Raw genomic sequence first — 22,500 nt, forward strand, 5'->3', positions numbered from 1 at the left:
CACACATTCACACACACACACGCACACATACACACACACACACACATACAGTTGAAGTCGGAAGTTTACATACACCTTAGCCAAAAACCTTTAAACTCAGTTTTTCACAATTCCTAACATTTAATCCTAGTAAAAATTCCCTGTCTTAGGTCAGTTAGGATCACCACTTTATTTTAAGAATGTGAAATGTCAGAATTATAGTAAAGAGAATGATTTATTTCAGCTTTTATTTCTTTCATCACATTCCCAGTGGGTCAGAAGTTTACATACACTCAATTAGTATTTGGTAGCATTGCCTTTGTTTAACTTGGGTCAAATGTTTTGGGTAGCCTTCAACAAGCTTCCCACAATAAGTTGGGTGAATTTTGGCCCATTCCTCCTGACAGAGCTGGTGTAACTGAGTCAGGTTTGTAGGCCTCCTTGCTCGCACACGCCTTTTCAGTTCTGCCCACACATTTTCTATAGGATTGAGGTCAGGGCTTTGTGATGGCTACTCCAATACCTTGACTTTGTTGTCCTTAAGCCATTTTGCCACAACTTTGGAAGTATGCTTGGGGTCATTGTCCATTTGGAAGACCCATTTGCGACCAAGCTTTAACTTCCTGACTGATGTCTTGAGATGTTGTTTCAATATATCCACATAATTTTCCTTCCTCATGATGCCATCTATTTTGTGAAGTGCACCAGTCCCTCCTGCAACAAAGCACCCCCAAAGCGTGATGCTGCCACCCCCGTGCTTCACGGTTGGGATGGTGTTCTTCGGCTTGCAAGCCTTCCCCTTTTTCCTCCAAACATAACGATGGTCATTACGGCCAAACAGTTCTATTTTTGTTCCATCAAACCAGATAATATTTATCCAAAAAGTACAGTCTTTGTCCCCATGTGCAGTTGCAAACCGTAGTCTGGCTTTTTTATGGCGGTTTTGGAGCAGTGGCTTCTTCCTTGCTGAGCGGCCTTTCAGGTTATGTCGATATAGGACTCGTTTTACTGTGGATATAGATACTTTTGTACCTGTTTTCTCCAGCATCTTCACAAGGTCCTTTGCTGTTGTTCTGGGATTGATTTGCACTTTTCGCACCAAAGTACGTTCATCTCTAGGAGACAGAACGCGTCTCCTTCCTGAGCGGTATGACAGCTGCGTGGTCCCATGGTGTTTATACTTGCGTACTATTGTTTGTACAGATGAACGTGGTACCTTCAGGCGTTTGGAAATTGCTCCCAAGGATGAACCAGACTTGTGGAGGTCTACAGTTTTTTTTCTGAGGTCTTGGCTGATTTCTTTTGATTTTCCCATGATGTCAAGCAAAGAGGCACTGAGTATGAAGGTAGGCCTTGAAATACATCCACAGGTACACCTCCAATTGACTGAAATGATGTCAATTAGCCTATCAGAAGCTTCTAAAGCCATGACATCATATTCTGGAATTTTCCAAGCTGTTTAAAGGCACAGTCAACTTAGTGTATGTAAACTTCTGACTCACTGGAATTGTGATACAATGAATTATAAGTGAAATACTCTGTCTGTAAACAATTGCTGGAAAAATTACTTGTGTCATGCACAAAGTAGATGTCCTAACCAACTTGCCAAAACTATAGTTTGTTAACAAGAAATGTGTGGAGTGGTTGAAAAACGAGTTTTAATGACTCCAACCTAAGTATATGTAAACTTCCGACTTCAACTGTACACACGCATACACACGCACACTCTAACACACACACACACACATAGAAACATAGGCCAGCGCTGGCTGCCTAGAGCTCTGTAAGTCATACTCCAACATTGCATTGACTGATACAGCACAGTCATCCAAGGAATCTGTCTGTACATTACAGGGACAGGTGATGTGTTCTAACAATGGACAAATGCATGATGGGACTACATGCCAAAGGAAGACATGTGACTATAGCTAGTCAAAGCATGAGAGGAGAATTGTGGGGTAGTGAAAGAATTCTATATGGAGACGTAGGTACTGTAGGGACACAGCCAGTGATGTAGGCAGGGAGTCATGACAATTCTCAGCCACCCCCCTGAGTCATATGTTATCTGTCTAGTTCAGTCTGTCTCTGTCACTAAAATAATTACATCTGGCACCTCTGACAGCTAGGTGGGCTGGGAGTAGGACAGGATCTCTCTCTCTCTCTCTCTCTCTCTCTCTCTCTCTCTCTCTCTCTCTCTCTCTCTCGCTCGCTCGCTCTCGCTCTCTCTCTCGCTCTCACGCAACACAAACAAGCTATACTCTGGGGAGTGCTCACTGTCTGTGAGTCATCGGCAGGGAGATAGGGAGAGTGGAGGTAGCATGAGAATGAACTCAATTACACACCCTCACCCACTCACTCACACACACACACACTATACCCTGTGGGTCCTGTGGCCAAAGTCCTGCTTGTTTCATTAACTCTCCTTTATTACAACAGTATTCCCAGGACCTACCCCTTCCCACCCTCTCACACACACACACACACACACACACACACACACACACACACACACACACACACACCCCTTCCCCACAACACACACTCTCACACACACTCTCACAAATCCCTTACAAACCGTGACATCAGCCCATCACACTAACTTAATAATGACTTACCAGGGAGAAATGAGGACCAGGACTAGAGCTGACATTAACAGATAGTCTCTCCAGGTTTCTGCTAGCAGCCCCATAACAGACTGACAATCAAAGTGTTATTATGTCTCTGTCCCAAATGGCACCCTATTCTCTAAGCCCATAGGGCTTTGGTCCACATTTTTGCACTTTATATGGAATGAGGGTGCCATTTTGGGATGCAGACTGTGTCTGTCACATCATGGTAACTTTAGCATCGCTTCTGCCGCTAGCAAACTCATATCCCAACCCTTCAGTTTCATATCCCAACCCTCATGAAAAATAGATGCCACATCTTTGTTCTTCATAAGCTAGAGAAAGTCACGACTTTGCAAAAAATAGAATAACACAAGGAGGAGAAAAGCACAGGTCCTTGATCTCTCTAGGCTTTACTAGGGTTGGTCACTATTCTAGGGCTTTATTAGGGTTGGTCCCTATTCTAGGGCTTTACTAGGGTTGGTCACTATTCTAGGGCTTTACTAGGGTTGGTCACTATTCTAGGGCTTTATTAGGGTTGGTCACTATTCTAGGGCTTTACTAGGGTTGGTCACTATTCTAGGGCTTTACTAGGGTTGGTCCCTATTCTAGGGCTTTACTAGGGTTGGTCACTATTCTAGGGCTTGAAAAGAAGCTGTGCTATGGTTGGCATAAAAGGCACAAGAGTGGATCTATACTATATATATATATATATCTCGAAGTAGTCTGGGTTACACCTCGACAGAGAGACGCACAAACACACACAAACACACCCAAACACACACACACCGTATTGTACAACTAACCTTGTGGGGACACACAATTCAGTCCCATTCAAAATCCTATTTTCCCTAACCCCTAACCTTAAACTTAACCTTAACCCGAAAACCTAACCTAACCCTAGCTCCTAACCCTAACCCTAAAACTAACCCTATCTCCTAACCCTAATTCTAACCCTAACACTTATTCTAACCTTAACCCTAAACCCCCTAGAAATAGCATTTGACCTTGTGGGGACCAACAGAATGTCCCCAGTTGGTCAAATTGTTGTTTGTTAAACACATCCACAAACACCCACGCACACACAAACACACATACACCCAAACACACACAGTCACGACAGCTCCTTTGAGCTCTGCTGATATATATAGAAATCCTCTAACTTCTGATCATGTAAGAAAGAGAAGACAACTCAGAACGTTCTCTCTCTCTCTCTCTCTCTCTCTCTCTCTCTCTCTCTCTCTCTCTCTCTCTCTCTCTCTCTCTCTCTCTCTCTCTCTCTCTCTCTCTCTCTCTCTCTATCTCTCTCTCTCTCTCTCTCTCCTTCTCTCTCTCTCTCATCAAGCTTAGCCCTGTGGTCTCTAGGGCTAGCAGCATTCTTTCACAGGAGTCGTTAATTCTTGCAAGTCATCTTAGACACTACGGCCAGACACACTGACAGGCACACAGGCACACAGACACACAAACATACACAAACACACACACACTGTTCCCTGAACTCTCTGAAGATTCCTTTGTTCTCAGCTTAGACCTGAAGCACAGATACAGAGACAGAGACATAGTCAGCTTCACTATGAAAAGAAAAGCTTCAAAGTTATGCCAACGGCAGATAAAAGCCATTACTCTTTCTTTCCCATGTACTCTCTCCCTTTCTCTTAGTCTCCTAACTCTCTCTGTATCTTTCTTACTCCTCATCTCTCTCTCTCTTCCTCCCCCTCTCTCTCTCTCTCCTCCCCCTCTCGCTCGCTCTCTCTCCCTCTCCCCCTCTCTCTCTCTCTCCCTCCCCCCTCTCTCTCTCTTTTTCCCCCCCTCTCTCTCTCTCACACATACAATTTTTTCCCTCTCTCACACTGTCTTCTGTAATATTCATCTCTCCATTCCTCCCTGGTGCAGTATAGTGGGATGTTCATCATGCCCTTGTGTCTAACAGGATCCCTCTATTCCTCCTCCTCCTCCTCCTCTCTCCACATCCCTCTCCTCCTCCTCTCTCCACAGCCCTCTGCTCTTCCTCTCTCCTCCTCCTCTCCTCCTCCTCTCTCCACAGCCCTCTCCTCCTCCTCTCTCCTCCTCCTCTCCTCACAACCCTCTCCTGTTCCTCTGTCCCCTTCCTATGACCTGTCATTAGAGGAACTGAGCCAAAGCTTCTGGTGGCTCCAGATAGAAAAAGCCTCTAGTGGCTGCAGATAGACAAAGCCTCTAGCGGCTCCAGATAGACAAAGCCTCTGGTGGCTCCAGGAAGACAAAGCCTCTAGCGGCTCCAGATAGACAAAGCCTCTAGCGGCTCCAGATAGACAAAGCCTCTAGCGGCTCCAGATAGACAAAGCCTCTAGCGGCTCCAGATAGACAAAGCCTCTAGCGGCTCCAGATTGACAAAGCCTCTAGTGGCTCCAGATAGACAAAGCCTCTAGCGGCTCCAGATAGACAAAGCCTCTGGTGGCTCCAGGAAGACAAAGCCTCTAGCGGCTCCAGATAGACAAAGCCTCTAGCGGCTCCAGATAGACAAAGCCTCTAGCGGCTCCAGATAGACAAAGCCTCTAGTGGCTACAGGTAGAAGTTACCCATAAGTACTGACAGGATCAGTTTACCATGTTCAAAATCCTGGTGTGCTGTTCTACCTTACGGAAAGGGAATTTCCTCATGTACTAATCCATGCTCAACCAATGAATACATGCATTGTTGATAAGGAGGAAGTGAATTCCCTGCTTAGGTTTGCACGTCTGCTAGCCGCCTGGCTCAGTAATAAAATAAAAAATACATATACATATAAAAGTAATAATATAGTTAAAAGGTCATGCTAGATGTCCCTCCATCAAAAAGGGTAGAGTTAGGTTTTAGGGTCTGAGGCTCAGACCACATCCATCCCCATCCAGGTTAATCTCCAACACCCAGGAGGAGAGACCTCTATGAACCAGACACAGCGCCGCAGGGATACTTCCTCTTTTAAATACACATGCACCTCTCTGTGGAGACAGAACTCAGCCAATTCCAGGGAGAGCCACAGCTGTTTAAAGGCCATAGCCATACAGTCAGCCCTATCTCAGGAAGCAAAAAAATTGTATATTGGACGGGTCAATCTAAGTAACATAATACAAAAAATCCCCATGAAAATCAGTCAATATAAGCTAGAGATCCGTTTTTTTGCATAGGCTGCATCTAAATCCACCGTATCCGCTGATGTCGGCCTTCCGCATCTGCGGTGGAAGGTGGCCGAGCTACAGCAGTGTTTGTCAGACCAAGAGACATCTTGAAAATCTGTCTTCTCACGAAAACGTCTGAACGGTTTGGCCTTGAAAATAATATGACCACTCTATGGAAAGATGAGACTCTCACGAACGCGATACTGTAACCCATACAAATTAATGGAAGTATGGTGGTAGTTTGCGTCAACAAAAATAAGGGGTTAAATATGTGTCCCAAAAAATATTTCCTGAGCTTTCTTATATCTCCTAGAATCTTCAAAACCTTATTCCTTTTGATAAATGTTTTGCCATTTATGAATGTGTTATTCAATGCATTTCTATGAGCTATAGTAGTAAAGGCCAAATGCAATATTTAAAAAATATATTTTGTTTTTATACCTAAAGGGGTCCTAAAATTCCAAATCAAATAGCTAAACGAGCCATGGTATGACCATCTTAGCTTAGTAGACTTGGACTTTTCGAGGTTAAGCCAGGGAGAGTTAATAGAGGTCCAGAATCAGAACCATGATGAGGAGGGAGATATGGAAGCAAAACGGCAGTGCACCTGTCACACCGCAGCAGAGGTTCTAATACACTCAAGAAATAACGTCTATTTCTACAAAGAAAAGTTGATATAACTTCAATAGTCAACTTTTTTGACAGATGAGAAATTGGAGCTTTTAAACCAATCCACCCATAGCATAGAAATTACCTTGTTTTGATCTAATTTTAAACCAATGCGTACTCCCTCTGGGATGATCCAGTCTGATGAATGATTTGGTCCTGACACAGAGTAGAGACAGGACATTTGTGCTGAATAGTCTCCACCTCAGTGGCTGGCTGGCTGGCTGGCTTCTCTCTCTCTCTCTCTCTCTCTCTCTCTCTCTCTCTCTCTCTCTCTCTCTCTCTCTCTCTCTCTCTCTCTCTCTCTCTCTCTCTACCTACCTACCTACCTACCTACCTACCTACCTACAGTCCTACCACAGCAGTACTACCTACCTACCTACCTACCTACAGTCCTACCTACCTACCTACAGTCTACCTACCTACCTACAGTCCTACCACAGCAGTACTACCTACCTACCTACAGTCCTACCAGAGCAGTACTACCTACCTACAGTCCTACCAGAGCAGTACTACCTACCTACAGTCCTACCAGAGCAGTACTACCTACCTACAGTCCTACCAGAGCAGTACTACCTACCTACAGTCCTACCAGAGCAGTACTACCTACCTACAGTCCTACCAGAGCAGTACTACCTACCTACAGTCCTACCAGAGCAGCAGCCCTACCTCTTTGACCTGGCTCAGCCTCCCTGGAGCAGGGTGGTAGTTCTGGTTGTTCTGGTGGTGGTGGTAGTTGTTCTGGGTCCTGGCCCGGCGGGCCGCAGCAGGGGATCTGTGATGGGTGATGGTGACGACCCCTCCAACCCCAGGGTAGAGAGGCTTTCTCTGGGTACCAGGTGAGGAGGAGGTGGTGGAGGTGAAGGAGGAAGAGACGGGCGAGGCAGGGTGGTGTTGGCTGGATGGAGGAGGGAGCAGGGAGAAGCTGCGTGTCCGGCCCTGGGTGGAGGAGGAGGCAGTGAAGGAGGAGGTGCCCTGAAAGAGACGGCAGCAGCAGGAGTGAGAGGAGCCGGAGCAGTCAGGTAGAGGAGTCCGACACTGCTGCTTCTTCCCGGCTTTACCTCCTCCTCCTCCTCCTGCTCCTACTCTGCTAACACCGCCATGCTCTGCTGTCACACACAAGGGCATCTTCTGCCTGCCTGGGTCTGCCTCCCTCTGCCTGGCCGGGCTGACAGGACAGGACAGGACCTGCCAGCCAGCCACACAGCCGGGGGAGGAGGGAGAGAGGGAGGAGGGAGGTATAGAGGGGTGATGGCCAGTGAAGGCAGGCAGTGAGGGAGGAGGAGAGAGTTAGAGAGGAGGTACTGTATAGAGGGAGCGAAGAAGAAGGGTAATGGCCAGTGAAGGGAGGCAGTGAGAGGTAGCGAGGGATGAGAAGGTATAGGGGGGGGAGCATGCAGATCAGCGAGCCCAGATCAGAACATTCTGCTCAGATAGCATAGCAGTCAGGATACACAGAGAGAGAGCAGAACCACTGAGCTGAGGGAGTCACCACCACTAAGGTTTCAGTCTCCACAGCACTTTTACAGAACACACTCAACACTGCTGCTCTTAGTACACCACCGTAGACTGCAGTAAAACCTATTGAACTATAGAAATCACCAGGGGACTTTGTTATTACAGTCAGTAACCAAACAGATAATATGTATTGGCTACTGTAGATTCTCATCATATACCTTTACAAAAGGTGCTAGCAACCTTCTGGTTTAGGTTTAAAGAGTTTCTGAGTTGTGTATCTGCATAATTCTCTCTAAAGGAAGGAGTTAATTCCATCCATACTAACATTCCATTCTCGCTACATCCATCTCAGTAAAACTCAGTTAAGTTCACAACTCACTCACTCAAAGATACAATGTATTCCAAAAGCACACTCTACCCTCTCTTACAACTCTCTCCTCCAGACAGAGACACATCTAGAGTAAAGTCTCATCCATCCAGACTAGAGTAAAGTCTCATCCATCCAGACTGATAAAAAGTCCATTACCAAACCAATCAGTGGTAATATATTTCAGCCAGGACAGGAGGAATGATGGGCTTGGTTTATAAGTTAGCTGGGTTTACATAACAGACTGTCTGTCTAATGGGCTTGGCTCTATCAGAGTGAAACAGGAACTCTCAGGCTCTCAGTCTCTCTCTCTACTCTTCTCTCAAGGTAAATCACATCACCCTAATTACTCAGTACTCTCCCTGCAATAGCATGGAGCCATCCCCCCAGTCTAACCCTTCTCTTATAGCATCCCAGTTGTTTTAACTCACCTGTATAGTCAGTACAATGTTATGTGAGATTATGGTAGTGAAATGGCTGCAGTGCTCATGGACATGGGCAATAGTTAGTCATGTGACCCCTGCCCACCTCTACACAGATACACAAGTGTTCGTGCACATGCACCCCCACACACACACTAACTTAGTTGAACTGTTGGTGCAAAAACAACAGGTCCCTACAACACCACAACCAACACTGCTTCCTTGCCCTGTGGCTCTGGGTTAGTCCAACACTTCATGAAAAGACAATGGTCTTCTGTTTAACTCTGTTGGGTCAACCACACTCATCTCTGTGTAAACTGACACACAATATCTAGATAAATGATACAGTTTACACAACCTCTACACACGCTTAACGTTTCTGAATGACGTTGGCTGTAAGATAGGAATGATGTTGATACGAGTGAGGGACGATGGGATGTTGTGTCGACTGAACTGATGAAACCTCTGGGAAGGCAGTGACTCACAAAGTAAACATGGAGATGACGGCAGCACCATGGTTACCAAAGCATTTACTGTTACAATGTTCTCTCTATGCACTAGGCCTATCATAAAACCAGCTATTCCTGGGTAGGCCTATCATAAAACCAGGGTAGGGGTTGGTGCAGCGGAAGCTAGCTCTCAGCAGATATGGGTTGTGTTCATTAGTCACCAAACGGAAGAAAAACAGACATACAGGGAGGGACTACATGGACTTGTCCAACTGACACTGTTATCCTGTTACCCTCAGTTTCATCAACAACAGTATCAATATGTCTATTTTTAACAAGCAAATTACCTGGTTGTACTATAACGTGATGGTAGCTTAAATTATAATAGCGCTTCTGAAATGAACGTGATAGCTCATTTGAAACTATGGTGGTTTCATCGAAAACTGTAACTATACAAATGCTGTATCTTAATTTGATCATCCTGTTGTTGCAGGAAATGTCCTGAACAGCAGGAAATGCAAGCTGGTAGTGTATTCAAGATTTAAAAGGCTTCTAAAGTTTGTAATTTCCACTTTAAAATGTCAGACTTGATTTGCCCTAACGAAAAATGTATCAACCCCATTAATTAAAATCCACATAACAATTCACATTTCCTGCTGTAGCAAACTGGCTGGAATTAAGATACAGCATCTATCTGTATGATATTTCAACCTCCCTCTAGTTTCACCAGTATTAGAATTCTTAAAGGCTTCCTTTCTAGGGCAAAACAGAACAAAGTCTGACCCACTGACTCAGTGTTCTCGGCAGTGCACTTTCTGGACAAAAAAACTAATCCAAAATACATTTTTAAAATGTCAGCGCAGGATTTGACTGTATCACCAGACTATTGGGCTGCTCGCCTTGGGTTTGTCACCAAGGCCTGCATCCGAAATGGCACCCTATTCCATAAATAGTTGTAATGGGAAATATTTCCCTGTATTTGATTCACTGTTGATATGAATTGATATTTAATAAACATTATTGTATGTGCGGGGAGACGCAGACAGATGCATTCCCTTAGGGGAAGGGAAACAGGAGTTAACCATGTCACTTGTTGGTCTATAATTCTCTGTTGTAACTATGTGCTGATGTTTCTACCTTTGACCTGTTTAACTGACACTATCAAATGTCTGCCAGTGTTGAATGTTATGGTTACATTTTGGCTCCAGACTGGGCCGGGGACACTGACAATATCTCGGTGACACTGTGTGATGTGGTGCAGCTGATGTTGTGACTTCCTATAGCCTCTCTGGCTGGTGTTTCCAGAACATTTGGTGCTGTGTGATTAATATATAAGAGCTTTCTCAGACAACGTCCATTAGACATTTGCTTTGCTTCTGATCTGGAGGCGTCTCCCTGTTGCAACTTGTAATAAACAGGATTCATTTTTTTATTTATGTTTTATTGTGTTCCTGAGTGGCGTAGTGGCCTCCTGAGTGGCGCAGTGGTCTAAGGCACTGCATCGCAGTGCTAACTGTGCCACTAGAGATCCTGGTTCGAATCCAGGCTCTGTCGCCGCCGGCCGCGACCGGGAGACTCATGGGCGGCGCACAATTGGCCCAGCGTCGTCCAGGGTAGGGGAGGGAATGGCCGGCAGGGATGTAGCTCAGTTGATAGAGCATGGCGTTTGCAACGCCAGGGTTGTGGGTTCGATTCCCACGGGGGGCCAGTATAAAAAAAATATGTATTCACTAACTGTAAGTCGCTCTGGATAAGAGCGTCTGCTAAATGACTAAAATGTAAATGTAAATGTGTTCCCTTTATAACCCTCTGTTTCTCATTGTCTATTGTGCGTAATTGTTTTGGTCTTTGCGGCAGTTGCCCATGTGTGCGGGTCGTATTATTTCCTCTCTATTTGAGGTTGCCTTTGTACTTTGTATTTGCACTGCATCCAGTAAAGTTTCTGCCAGTAGTACGGTGTCCTTCGCCTACCACATACACGTCGCTTTGACAAGTATGTAAAGGAGGTAAAGGACGAGGTGGTATAGCCTATAGATTCTACAGTATGTAAAGGAGGTAAAGGACGAGGTGGTATAGTCCATAGATTCTACTGTATGTAAAGGTGGTAAAGGATGAGGTGGTATAGTCTATAGATTCTACAGTATGTAAAGGGGGTAAAGGACGAGGTGGTATAGCCTATATATTCTACATTATGTAAAGGAGGTAAAGGACGAGGTGGTATAGTCCATAGATTCTACTGTATGTAAAGGTGGTAAAGGTTGAGGTGGTATAGTCTATAGATTCTACAGTATGTAAAGGGGGTAAAGGACGAGGTGGTATAGCCTATATATTCTACATTATGTAAAGGAGGTAAAGGACGAGGTGGTATAGCCTATAGATTCTACATTATGAAAAGGAGGTAAAGGACGAGGTGGTATAGCCTATAGATTCTACAGTATGTAAAGGTGATGCACAGTAGCCTACCTTGGCACTGGAGTCAGAGTGGCGCCGGGCACAGAGCTGCAGCTGACTCATCCAGAGCTGCTGTTCCCCAGCGTCCGACGCTAGAGAGAGAGAGAGAGAGAGAGAGAGAGAGAGAGAGAGAGAGAGAGAGAGAGAGAGAGAGAGAGAGAGAGAGAGAGAGAGAGAGAGAGAGAGAGAGAGAGAGAGAGAGAGAGAGAGAGAGAGAGAGAGAGAGAGAGAGAGAGAGAGAGAGAGAGAGAGAGAGAGAGAGAGAGAGAGAGAGAGAGAGAGAGAGAGAGAGAGAGAGAGAGAGAGAGAGAGAGAGGTTACTGCAGAGTATAGGAGCTGAAGATGCACACACACTAAAATGTTAAGGAAGTGCTGACTCGCAGACTGGAAACTGAAGAAACTAAAATAAAATAAAGTTGCACACTCTAATACTTTCAGTTTGTTTGTGTACCTTTCAGTTTGTGTTTTGGACCTTTATCAAAAATGTATAAAAGTCCCAAAACTTTGGGGCGTCCCAAATATAGAGCATTACAGTATGTCTCTCCAGTCTCAACATACCCCCAAATATAGATCATTACAGTATGTCTCTCCAGTCTCAACATACCTCCAATACAGATCATTACAGTACGTCTCTCCAGTCTCAACATACCCCCAGATACAGATAATTACAGTACGTCTCTCCAGTCTCAACATACCTCCAAATACAGATCATTACAGTATGTCTCTCCAGTCTCAACATACCCCCAGATACAGATCATTACAGTACGTCTCTCCAGTCTCAACATACCTCCAAATACAGATAATTACAGTATGTCTCTCCAGTCTCAACATACCCCCAGATACAGATCATTACAGTACGTCTCTCCAGTCTCAACATACCTCCAAATACAGATCATTACAGTATGTCTCTCCAGTCTCAACATACCTCCAAATACAGATCATTACAGTATGTCTCTCCAGTCTCAACATACCTCCAAATACAGATCATTACAGTATGTCTCTCCAGTCTCAACATACCTGCAAATATACAGCATTACAGTACGTCTCTCCATTCTCAACATACCTCCAAATACAGATCATTACAGTATGTCTCTCCAGTCTCAACATACCTCCAAATACAGCTCATTACAGTATGTCTCTCCAGTCTCAATATACCCCCAAATATAGATCATTACAGTATGTCTCTCCAATCTCAACATACCTGCAAATATACAGCATTACAGTACGTCTCTTCAGTCTCTACATACCCCCAAATACAGATCATTACAGTATGTCTCTCCAGTCTCAACATACCCCCAGATACAGAGCATTACAGTATGTCTCTACAGATCATTACAGTATGTCTCTACAGATCATTACAGTATGTCTCTACAGATCATTACAGTATGTCTCTCAGCAACAGCAGCAGGGGAATTTAGGAAACCTCCAGACAAAGTGTGAATTTGAGATGTCAGATGTCCAGGCTTAAAGCCATCAGAGTGGTTGTTGTGTCCAACTGGGGGGTCGGGATGTTGAGGTTGCATCCCAAATGGCACCCTATTCCCTATATAGTGCACTACTTTTGACCAGAGCCTTATGGTGCATGGAAATGTTGTGGTTTTTATAAAGATAAAAAGCTGCTTTAAAACGTTGTCTAAAATGGCTAATGGTTGGCAGTGGAGGAAATACAAGAGGAAACCTGTGGTTGAGAGAGGTGAACAGAGGAGGAGATACAAGAGGAAACATGTGGTTGAGAGAGGTGAACAGTGGAGGAAATACAAGAGGAAACCTGTGGTTGAGAGAGGTGAACAGAGGAGGAGATACAAGAGGAAACCTGTGGTTGAGAGAGGTGAACAGAGGAGGAGATACAGGAGGAAACCTGTGGTTGAGAGAGATGAACAGAGGAGGAGATCCAAGAGGAAACCTGTGGTTGAGAGAGGTGAACAGTGGAAGAGGTGCTGTCTTGTTAACTCCTCTGATCACCATCAGACGATATGATCCCCATCATATAGGAGTTGACAAGACAGCACAAACAGATCTGGGACCAGGCTCTAAGAATGACGTACAGTAACGTACCTCTGAGTTTGTATTAAGTTACCTCATCTGGTCCAGGATCATTCTGTGCTGTCTGCAGGAGTTGGCAAGACAGCACAAACAGATCCTGGACCAGCCAGACTAAGAGAAGTACAATAACTGTCTTTGTCTAATAACATCTGTAGAGTAACAGACATCCTCCACCTACCTCTGAGTTTGTAGGCCTCTCCAGTGGCAGAGTGGACAGTGAACATGTGTGGTAGTTCATCGCTGGGGGCCACAGAGGCCCCTATGAGGGGCAGGGACCCCCGGGGCTTCTGATTCTTACTGTGCTGGTTCACAAAGTACTGCAGCTGACCCATGTCTGGATCCAACACAAAATATCTGCAAGAGGGGACAGAGATGAAGAAACAGTGGAACAAAATAATAAAGCTTACTCAGAAACGTAACAAAGTCTAAAATACTATTTAAAAAGAAGGGAGGGGGAGGGAGGGAGGGGGGGAGGGGGGGGCGGGGGGAGAAGAGGGAGAGAAAGAAAGGGGGGGGCAATGGACGAGTGGGAGAGGAAGGAAGGAAAGAGTGTAAAATAGCATAGCCATGATTAATAATTTAAATCACTGTTTTCACAAACATCCTGCTGCCTCCTCTCTGAACCTCCGAACCCACTCTACAGCAGCAACCCCATGTGACTGGGCCGGACTATGCAGATGTATCTATAGTGTTTGTACAGTATGTACGTGCAGAGAAGGTGTCCCTCTCCGTTACCCTTCCTATCAATAAGAACTAACATTGATTTGGGCATACTGTATGCAGATAGTACATACTAACGTATGTGAACGTATGTTTAGAGTAGGTGACACTTTGTGAAGGCCTGTATTGCTGCTCTCCGTCACTTTCCCTATTAATGAACAGTAACAGTCCTTATTGTGTCGTTATCAATACTTGTGACAGAGAAACACAGTACTGTTCTTCATGTCTATGGTGTTGTAGAGAGGGAGAGAGAGAGGGTGAGAGAGGGAGAGTGAGAGAGAGTGGGTGAGAGAGGGAGAGTGAAAGAGAGTGAAAGAGAGAGAGAGAGAGAGAGACAGAGAGAGAGAGAGAGAGAGAGAGAGAGAGAGAGCGTGAGACAGAGGGTGATTCGGGAGTGAGAGAGAGGGTGATTCGGGGGTGAGAGAGGGAGAGAGAGGGTGATTCAGGGGTGAGAGAGGGTGAGAGAGGGAGAGGGAGATTCGGGGGTGAGTGGCTGAGCGAGGGGGAGAGAGGGTAATTCGGCGGCGAGAGAGGGGGATTAGAGGTTAGACAGGGGATAGTCAGGGTTTGTTATGTGCTGTGGCCCAGGCACAGTGTCTCGTCTGTCCGACATGCTGAAGTCCAGAGCCATGCCTGGTGAGAGTAAAAGATTAGACAGACTGTCATTCTTTTCAACTTTACTGACATACTGAAACATACCAGATATCTGGTCAGACAGTATTAACATTACTGAAACATACCACATATCTGGTAGTTATTATCAACATCACTGACTCACTGAACAGACACCACATATCTGGTAGTTATTATCAACATCACTGACACACTGAACAGACACCACATATCTGGTAGTTATTATCAACATCACTGACACGCTGACCAGACACCACATATCTGGTAGTTATTATCAACATCACTGACACACTGACCAGACACCACATATCTGGTAGTTATTATCAACATCACTGACATGCTGAACAGACACCACATATCTGGTAGTTATTATCAACACCACTGACACGCTGAACAGACACCACATATTTGGTAGTTATTATCAACATCACTGACACAATGAACAGACACCACATATCTGGTAGTTATTATCAACATCACTGACACGCTGAACACACACCACATATCTGGTAGTTATTATCAACATCACTGACACGCTGAACACACACCACATATCTGGTAGTTATTATCAACATCACTGACACGCTGAACAGACACCACATATCTGGTAGTTATTATCAACACCACTGACACGCTGAACAGACACCACATATTTGGTAGTTATTATCAACATCACTGACACACTGAACAGACACCACATATCTGGTAGTTATTATCAACATCACTGACACACTGACCAGACACCACATATCTGGTAGTTATTATCAACATCACTGACACACTGAACAGACACCACATATCTGGTAGCTATTATCAACATCACTGACACGCTGAACAGACACCACATATCTGGTAGTTATTATCAACATCACTGACACGCTGACCAGACACCACATATCTGGTAGTTATTATCAACATCACTGACACGCTGAACAGACACCACATATCTGGTAGTTATTATCAACAACACTGACACGCTGAACAGACACCACATATCTGGTAGTTATTATCAACATCACTGACACGCTGAACAGTCACCACATATCTGGTAGTTATTATCAACATCACTGACACGCTGAACACACACCACATATCTGGTAGTTATTATCAACATCACTGACACGCTGAACACACACCACATATCTGGTAGTTATTATCAACATCACTGACACGCTGAACAGACACCACATATCTGGTAGTTATTATCAACATCACTGACACGCTGAACAGACACCACATATCTGGTAGTTATTATCAACATCACTGACAAGCTGACCAGACACCACATATCTGGTAGTTATTATCAACATCACTGACACACTGAACAGACACCACATATCTGGTAGTTATTATCAACATCACTGACACACTGACCAGCCACCACATATCTGGTAGCTATTATCAACATCACTGACACGCTGAACACACACCACATATCTGGTAGTTATTATCAACATCACTGACACACTGGCCAGACACCACATATCTGGTAGTTATTATCAACATCACTGACACACTGAACAGTGTCACGGAATCAGCCAAGGCTGCTCCTCCTCCTTGCTCGGGCAGGCTTCGGCGTTCGTCGTCCCCGGAGTACTAGCTGCCACTGATCGATGTTTCTGTGTTTGACTTGTTTTGTCTTGATTGTGTACACCTGTTTCCTATTATGTTGTATTATATTCCCTATTTAACCCTCTGTCGTTCATTGTGTGTTGTGTGTGATTGTTCTCGTCATTGTCGGCAGTTGCTAGTGTGCGGGTATTCCCCTCCCTGTTTGGAGGTTGTTTTGTACTCTGGTGACTTTGTTAGTAAAGTATCGTTTCCAGTAGCTCAGTGTCCTGCGTTTGACTTCGCCTACCGCATTCACGTCGCACTTTGACAGAATCACACACCACTTATGGAGTCAGCAGGAGAGGCGGTGCCAGCTGGATCTATGGAGGCACGCGTCGAACAACAAGCGGCCATGATCCAGGCTCTCGGCACCGCCATGGAACGGGTGGTGAACACCATTGAGCGATGGGAAAGAGGGGGTCTACCTATACCCTCTCCAACGATACCACCACCATCGGCGATGCCCATCGTTTCACCTCCGGGGTCCAGTGGGATTCGGCTCTCGCTCCTGAGGGCTTATGATGGCACAGCGGCCGGGTGCCAGGGTTTCCTACTCCAGGTTGAACTCTACCTAGCCACCATTCACCCGGCGCCCTCGGGATACGAGAGCGTGTCCGCCCTCAACTCCTGTCTGTCCGGCAAGGCGCTGGAGTGGGCCAACGCCGAGTGGGGTGGGATAGACGCCGCTACGGTCAGCTATGCGGAGTTCACCCATATTCGATCACCCACCAGAGGGTAAAGCGGCGGGTGAGCGTCTATTCCACCTTAGACAGGGGAGGAGGAGCGCGCAGGAGTTCGCGCTGGACTTCCGGACGCTGGCTGCCAACGCGGGATGGAATGAGAGGGCCCTCATCGACCACTATAGATGTAGCCTGAGGGAGGACGTGCGTCGGGAATTGGCCTGCAGGGACACCAACCTCAGCTTTGATCAACTGGTGGACATGTCGATTCGCCTGGATACCCTGTTGGCTACCCGCGGACTTCCGGATTCGGGGCCGTCCATTCCATCCGCCAGCACTTCCGAGCCGACCCCTATGTAGCTCGGGGGTGCTGGTGCTAGGGAGACCAGGAGGGAGACCAGGAGGGAGGCCGTCCCCTGCACCAACTGTGGCCGCAGAGGACACACTGCTGGTCGGTGCTGGGGAGGGTCTCCTAGGAATCGAGGCAGTGGGCGACGCACTGATGAGTCATTCCAGGTGAGTAGGCACCCAACTCACCCAGAGCTCTCTGTTGATCATATGTGTATTAAAGTGGTGTTTCCCGAGGTTTCTCCTCACTCCCAGCATAAGGCGCTAGTAGATTCAGGTGCAGCTGGGAATTTTATCGATCGCCAGTTCACCTATAAGTTAGGGATTCCTATCGTACCTGTTGATGTGCCCTTCCCTATTCATGCCCTAGATAGCCGCCCTTTGGGGTCAGGATTGATTAGGGAGGTCACGGCGCCTCTCCGGATGAAAACGCAGGAGGGCCATGAGGAGATATTACGTTTGTATTTGATTGATTCTCCTGCGTTTCCCGTGGTGTTGGGGCTTCCCTGGTTAATATCTCATGACCTCAACATTTCATGGCAGCAGAGAGCTCTCAAGGGATGGTCTGATCAGTGTACTGGGCGGTGTGTAGGCGTTTCCGTAGGGGCAACGACGGTGGAAAGCCCGAACCAAGTTCCCACCTTGCACATTCCACCTGAGTATGCCGATTTGGCACTCGCCTTCAGTAAGAAGAAGGCGACTCAATTACCACCTCATCGACAGGGGGATTGTGCGATAGACCTCCAAGTAGGCGCTGCGCTTCCACGTAGTCACGTGTATCCTCTGTCTCAGGAGGAGACGGCCGCTATGGAGACCTACGTCACCGAATCTCTGAGACAGGGTTACATACGGCCGTCCACTTCCCCTGCGTCCTCAAGTTTCTTTTTTGTGAAGAAGAAGGATGGGGGTTTACGCCTGTGTATTGATTACCGTGGTCTCAATCAGATCACAATCAAATACAGTTATCCTCTCCCTCTGATTGCTAGTATGACGGAGTCATTACACGGGGCGCGATTCTTCACAAAATTGGATCTCAGGAGCGCGTACAACCTGGTGCGCATTAGGGAAGGAGATGAGTGGAAGACAGCATTCAGTACCACCTCGGGTCACTATGAGTACCTCGTCATGCCATACGGTTTAATGAATGCAACTTCAGTCTTCCAATCATTTGTGGACGAGATTTTCCAGGACTTGCATGGACAGGGTGTCATGGTATATATTGATGACATTCTAATATACTCCGCTACACGAGCCGAGCATGTGTCCCTGGTGCGTCGAGTGCTTGGTAGACTGTTGGAGCATGACCTGTATGCGAAGGCGGAGAAATGTCTGTTCTTCCAGGAGTCCATCTCCTTCCTGGGACATCGGTTGTCCGTGTCAGGGGTAGAGATGGAGATTGACCGCGTTTCTGCCGTGCGTAATTGGCAGACTCCCACCACGGTAAAGGAGGTGCAGCGCTTCTTGGGTTTTGCCAATTACTACCGGAGGTTTATCCGGGGCTTTGGACAGGTAGCAGCTCCCATTACCTCTCTGCTAAAGGGGGGTCCGGTGCGCCTGCAGTGGTCGGCTGAGGCGGACAGGGCATTTAAACGTCTGAAGGACCTGTTTACCTCGGCTCCGGTGCAGGCGCATCCGGATCCCTCTTTGGCATTCCAGGTGGAGGTGGACACTTCAGAGGCTGGGATCGGTGCTGTGCTGTCTCAGCGCTCGGGTACGCCACCTAAACTCCGCCCCTGTGCTTTCTATTCTAAGAAGCTCAGTCCGGCGGAGCGCAATTATGACGTGGGGGACAGGGAGCTGCTGGCTGTGGTTGAAGCCCTGAAGGTGTGGAGACATTGGCTTGAGGGGGCTAAACACCCTTTTCTCATTCTGACTGACCATCGTAACCTGGAGTACATTCGGGCAGCGAGGAGGCTGAATCCTCGCCAGGCAAGGTGGGCTATGTTTTTCTCCCGCTTTGTATTTAAGCTCACCTATAGACCCGGGTCCCAAAACGCTAAGGCAAACGCCCTGTCCCGACTATATGACACAGAGGAGAGGTCCATTGAGCCCACTCCCATACTCCCGGAGTCTTGTCTGGTGGCACCGGTGGTGTGGGAGGTTGATGCGGAAATCGAGCGGGCGTTACATTCCGATCCTACTCCTCCACAGTGTCCAGAGGGTCGGAAGTACGTGCCGCTCGAGGTTCGCGATCGTTTGATATACTGGGCTCACACGTCACCCTCCTCTGGTCATCCGGGTATTGGTCGGACAGTGCACTGCCTTAGTGGGAAGTACTGGTGGCCAACTTTAGCGAAGGACGTTAGGGTTTATGTTTCCTCCTGCTCAGTGTGCGCCCAGTGTAAGGCGCCTAGACACCTGCCCAGGGGGAAGTTACAACCCCTACCCGTTCCACAACGGCCGTGGTCTCACCTATCCGTGGATTTTGTCACGGACCTTCCCCCCTCCCAGGGGAACACTACGATCTTGGTCGTTGTGGATCGGTTTTCTAAAGCCTGCCGTCTCATTCCCCTGCCAGGTCTCCCTACTGCCCTACAAACTGCTGATGCCCTGTTTACACACGTCTTCCGGCACTATGGGGTGCCTGAGGATATAGTGTCTGATCGGGGTCCCCAGTTCACCTCTAGAGTCTGGAGGGCATTTATGGAACGTCTGGGGGTCTCGATTAGCCTTACCTCAGGTTTTCACCCCGAGAGTAATGGGCAGGTGGAGAGAGTGAACCAGGATGTGGGTAGGTTTCTGAGGTCGTATTGCCAGGACCGGCAAGAGGAGTGGTCGGGATATATTCCCTGGGCAGAGATAGCCCAAAACTCACTCCGCCATTCGTCCACTAACCTTACGCCTTTCCAGTGTGTGCTAGGTTATCAGCCAGTTCTGGTACCTTGGCATCAGAGCCAGACCGAAGCCCCTGCGGTGGACGAGTGGTTTCGGCGCTCGGAAGAAACTTGGAACGCTGCGCATGTCCATCTGCAGCGGGCTATCAGGCGGCAAAAGGCGAGCGCCGATCGCCACCGCAGTGAGGCTCCGGTGTATGCACCGGGAGATCGGGTCTGGCTCTCGACCCGAAACCTGCCTCTTCGCCTGCCCTGCCGGAAGCAGGGTCGGTGGTTTGTGGGGCCATTTAAAGTCCTGAGGAGACTGAACGAGGTATGCTATAAGTTACAACTGCCCATGAATTACCGCATTAACCCCTCGTTCCATGTGTCTCTCCTCAGGCCGGTGGTGGCTGGTCCACTCCAGGAGAGTGAGGTACGAGAGGCTCCTCCACCCCCGTTGGACATCGAGGGGGCTCCGGCGTACTCAGTCCGTTCCATCTTGGATTCGAGGCGTCGGACGGGGGGCCTGCAGTATCTCGTGGAGTGGGAGGGGTACGGTCTGGAGGAACGGTGCTGGGTCCCCAGGAGGGACATCCTAGATCCCTCCATGTTGAGGGACTTCCACCGGAGTCATCCGACTCGTCCTGCTCCGCGTCCTCCTGGCCGTCCCCGAGGCCGGGGTCGGCGCACGGCTGGAGCCGCGGGTCAAGGGGGGGGTACTGTCACGGAATCAGCCTAGGCTGCTCCTCCTCCTTGCTCGGGCAGGCTTCGGCGTTCGTCGTCCCCGGAGTACTAGCTGCCACCGATCGATGTTTCTGTGTTTGACTTGTTTTGTCTTGATTGTGTACACCTGTTTCCTATTATGTTGTATTGTATTCCCTATTTAACCCTCTGTCGTTCGTTGTGTGTTGTGTGTGATTGTTCTCGTCATTGTCGGCAGTTGCTAGTGTGCGGGTATTCCCCTCCCTGTTTGGAGGTTGTTTTGTACTCTGGTTACTTTGTTAGTACAGTATCGTTTCCAGTAGCTCGGTGTCCTGCGTTTGACTTCGCCTACCGCATTCACGTCGCACTTTGACAAACAGACACCACATATCTGGTAGTTATTATCAACATCACTGACACGCTGAACAGACACCACATATCTGGTAGTTATTATCAACATCAGTGACATGCTGAACAGACACTACATATTTGGTAGTTATTATCAACATCACTAACACCACATATCTGGTAGTTATTATAATTTAGCAGATGCTCTTATCCAGAGCGACTTACAGTAGTGAGTGAGTGCATACATTTTCATACTTTTCTGTACTTGTCCTCTGTGGGAATTGAACCCACAACCCTGGCATTGCAAACGCCATGCTCTACCAACTGAGCCACACGGGACCATTATCTACATTACTGACATATTGTAATCTCTGAACCCAGAACCAAACCTCACTGACATAGTGAAGAGACAACACACAGACATCTGGTTAGTATCAGGCTGGTAGATACAGGAACAGACATGAACAACATGGAATACCTGACAATGCCCTGATAATGCCTTTTTTAAGCAATAAGGACCGAGAGGTTGTGGTATATGGCCAATATACTACGGCGAAGGGCTGTTCTTACGCACGACGCAACACGGAGTGCCTGGATACAGCCTTTAGCCGTGGTATATTGGCCATATATCACAAACCCCCGAGGTGCCTTATTGCTATTATAAACTGGTTACCAACGTAATTAGAGCAATATAAATACATGTTTTGTCATACCTGTGGTATACTGTCTGATATACCACGGCCAATTAGCCATTCAGGGCTCAAACCACCCAGTTTATAATAAAGCAAAATAGATCACATTTGGCCATTCACTCTTGGATTTAATTTCTGCTCAGAAGAAAGCATTAGGCATGTCTCTTCAAAACATGTATTTATTTATTCTTCTTTAAAAACATGGCTTCAGGATTTAAAAGACATTCATGAAGACTGCGATGCAAGAAATTACCCAATTAGGATAGTTAAAACTATACCCAACTCAGAGCAGGTTCAATGCCAGTCTTTGATAAGGAATGTGGGCTAATTATATATCTGTGTGTTATTAATTAGTGTGTCTAGAAACACTAG

At 47.0% G+C, this 22,500-nt stretch overlaps 1 protein-coding gene across 3 annotated transcripts in view; it reads right to left on the reverse strand.

Moving 5' to 3' along the window:
- The window catches only part of osbpl10b (oxysterol binding protein-like 10b), a 145,725-nt gene that overhangs the window by 117,377 nt on the left and 5,848 nt on the right, over positions 1-22,500 (reverse strand). For 2 of the 3 annotated variants that reach the window (XR_006658609.1, XM_045215165.1), the window contains exons 2-4: positions 13,757-13,932; positions 11,548-11,627; positions 7,058-7,363 (exon numbers count right to left, since the gene is read on the reverse strand). Coding sequence is in view for 2 of the 3 variants with exons in the window: in XM_045215165.1 (XP_045071100.1) it covers positions 7,058-7,363; positions 11,548-11,627; positions 13,757-13,932 (562 nt within the window). In the remaining variant the exon portion in view is untranslated. The remainder of the gene's footprint in view (positions 1-7,057; positions 7,364-11,547; positions 11,628-13,756; positions 13,933-22,500) is intronic. The other variant, XM_045215166.1, reaches the window with a different exon arrangement.

This window comes from Coregonus clupeaformis, unplaced genomic scaffold, assembly GCF_020615455.1.
Source record: "Coregonus clupeaformis isolate EN_2021a unplaced genomic scaffold, ASM2061545v1 scaf0380, whole genome shotgun sequence".
NCBI lineage: Eukaryota > Metazoa > Chordata > Actinopteri > Salmoniformes > Salmonidae > Coregonus > Coregonus clupeaformis.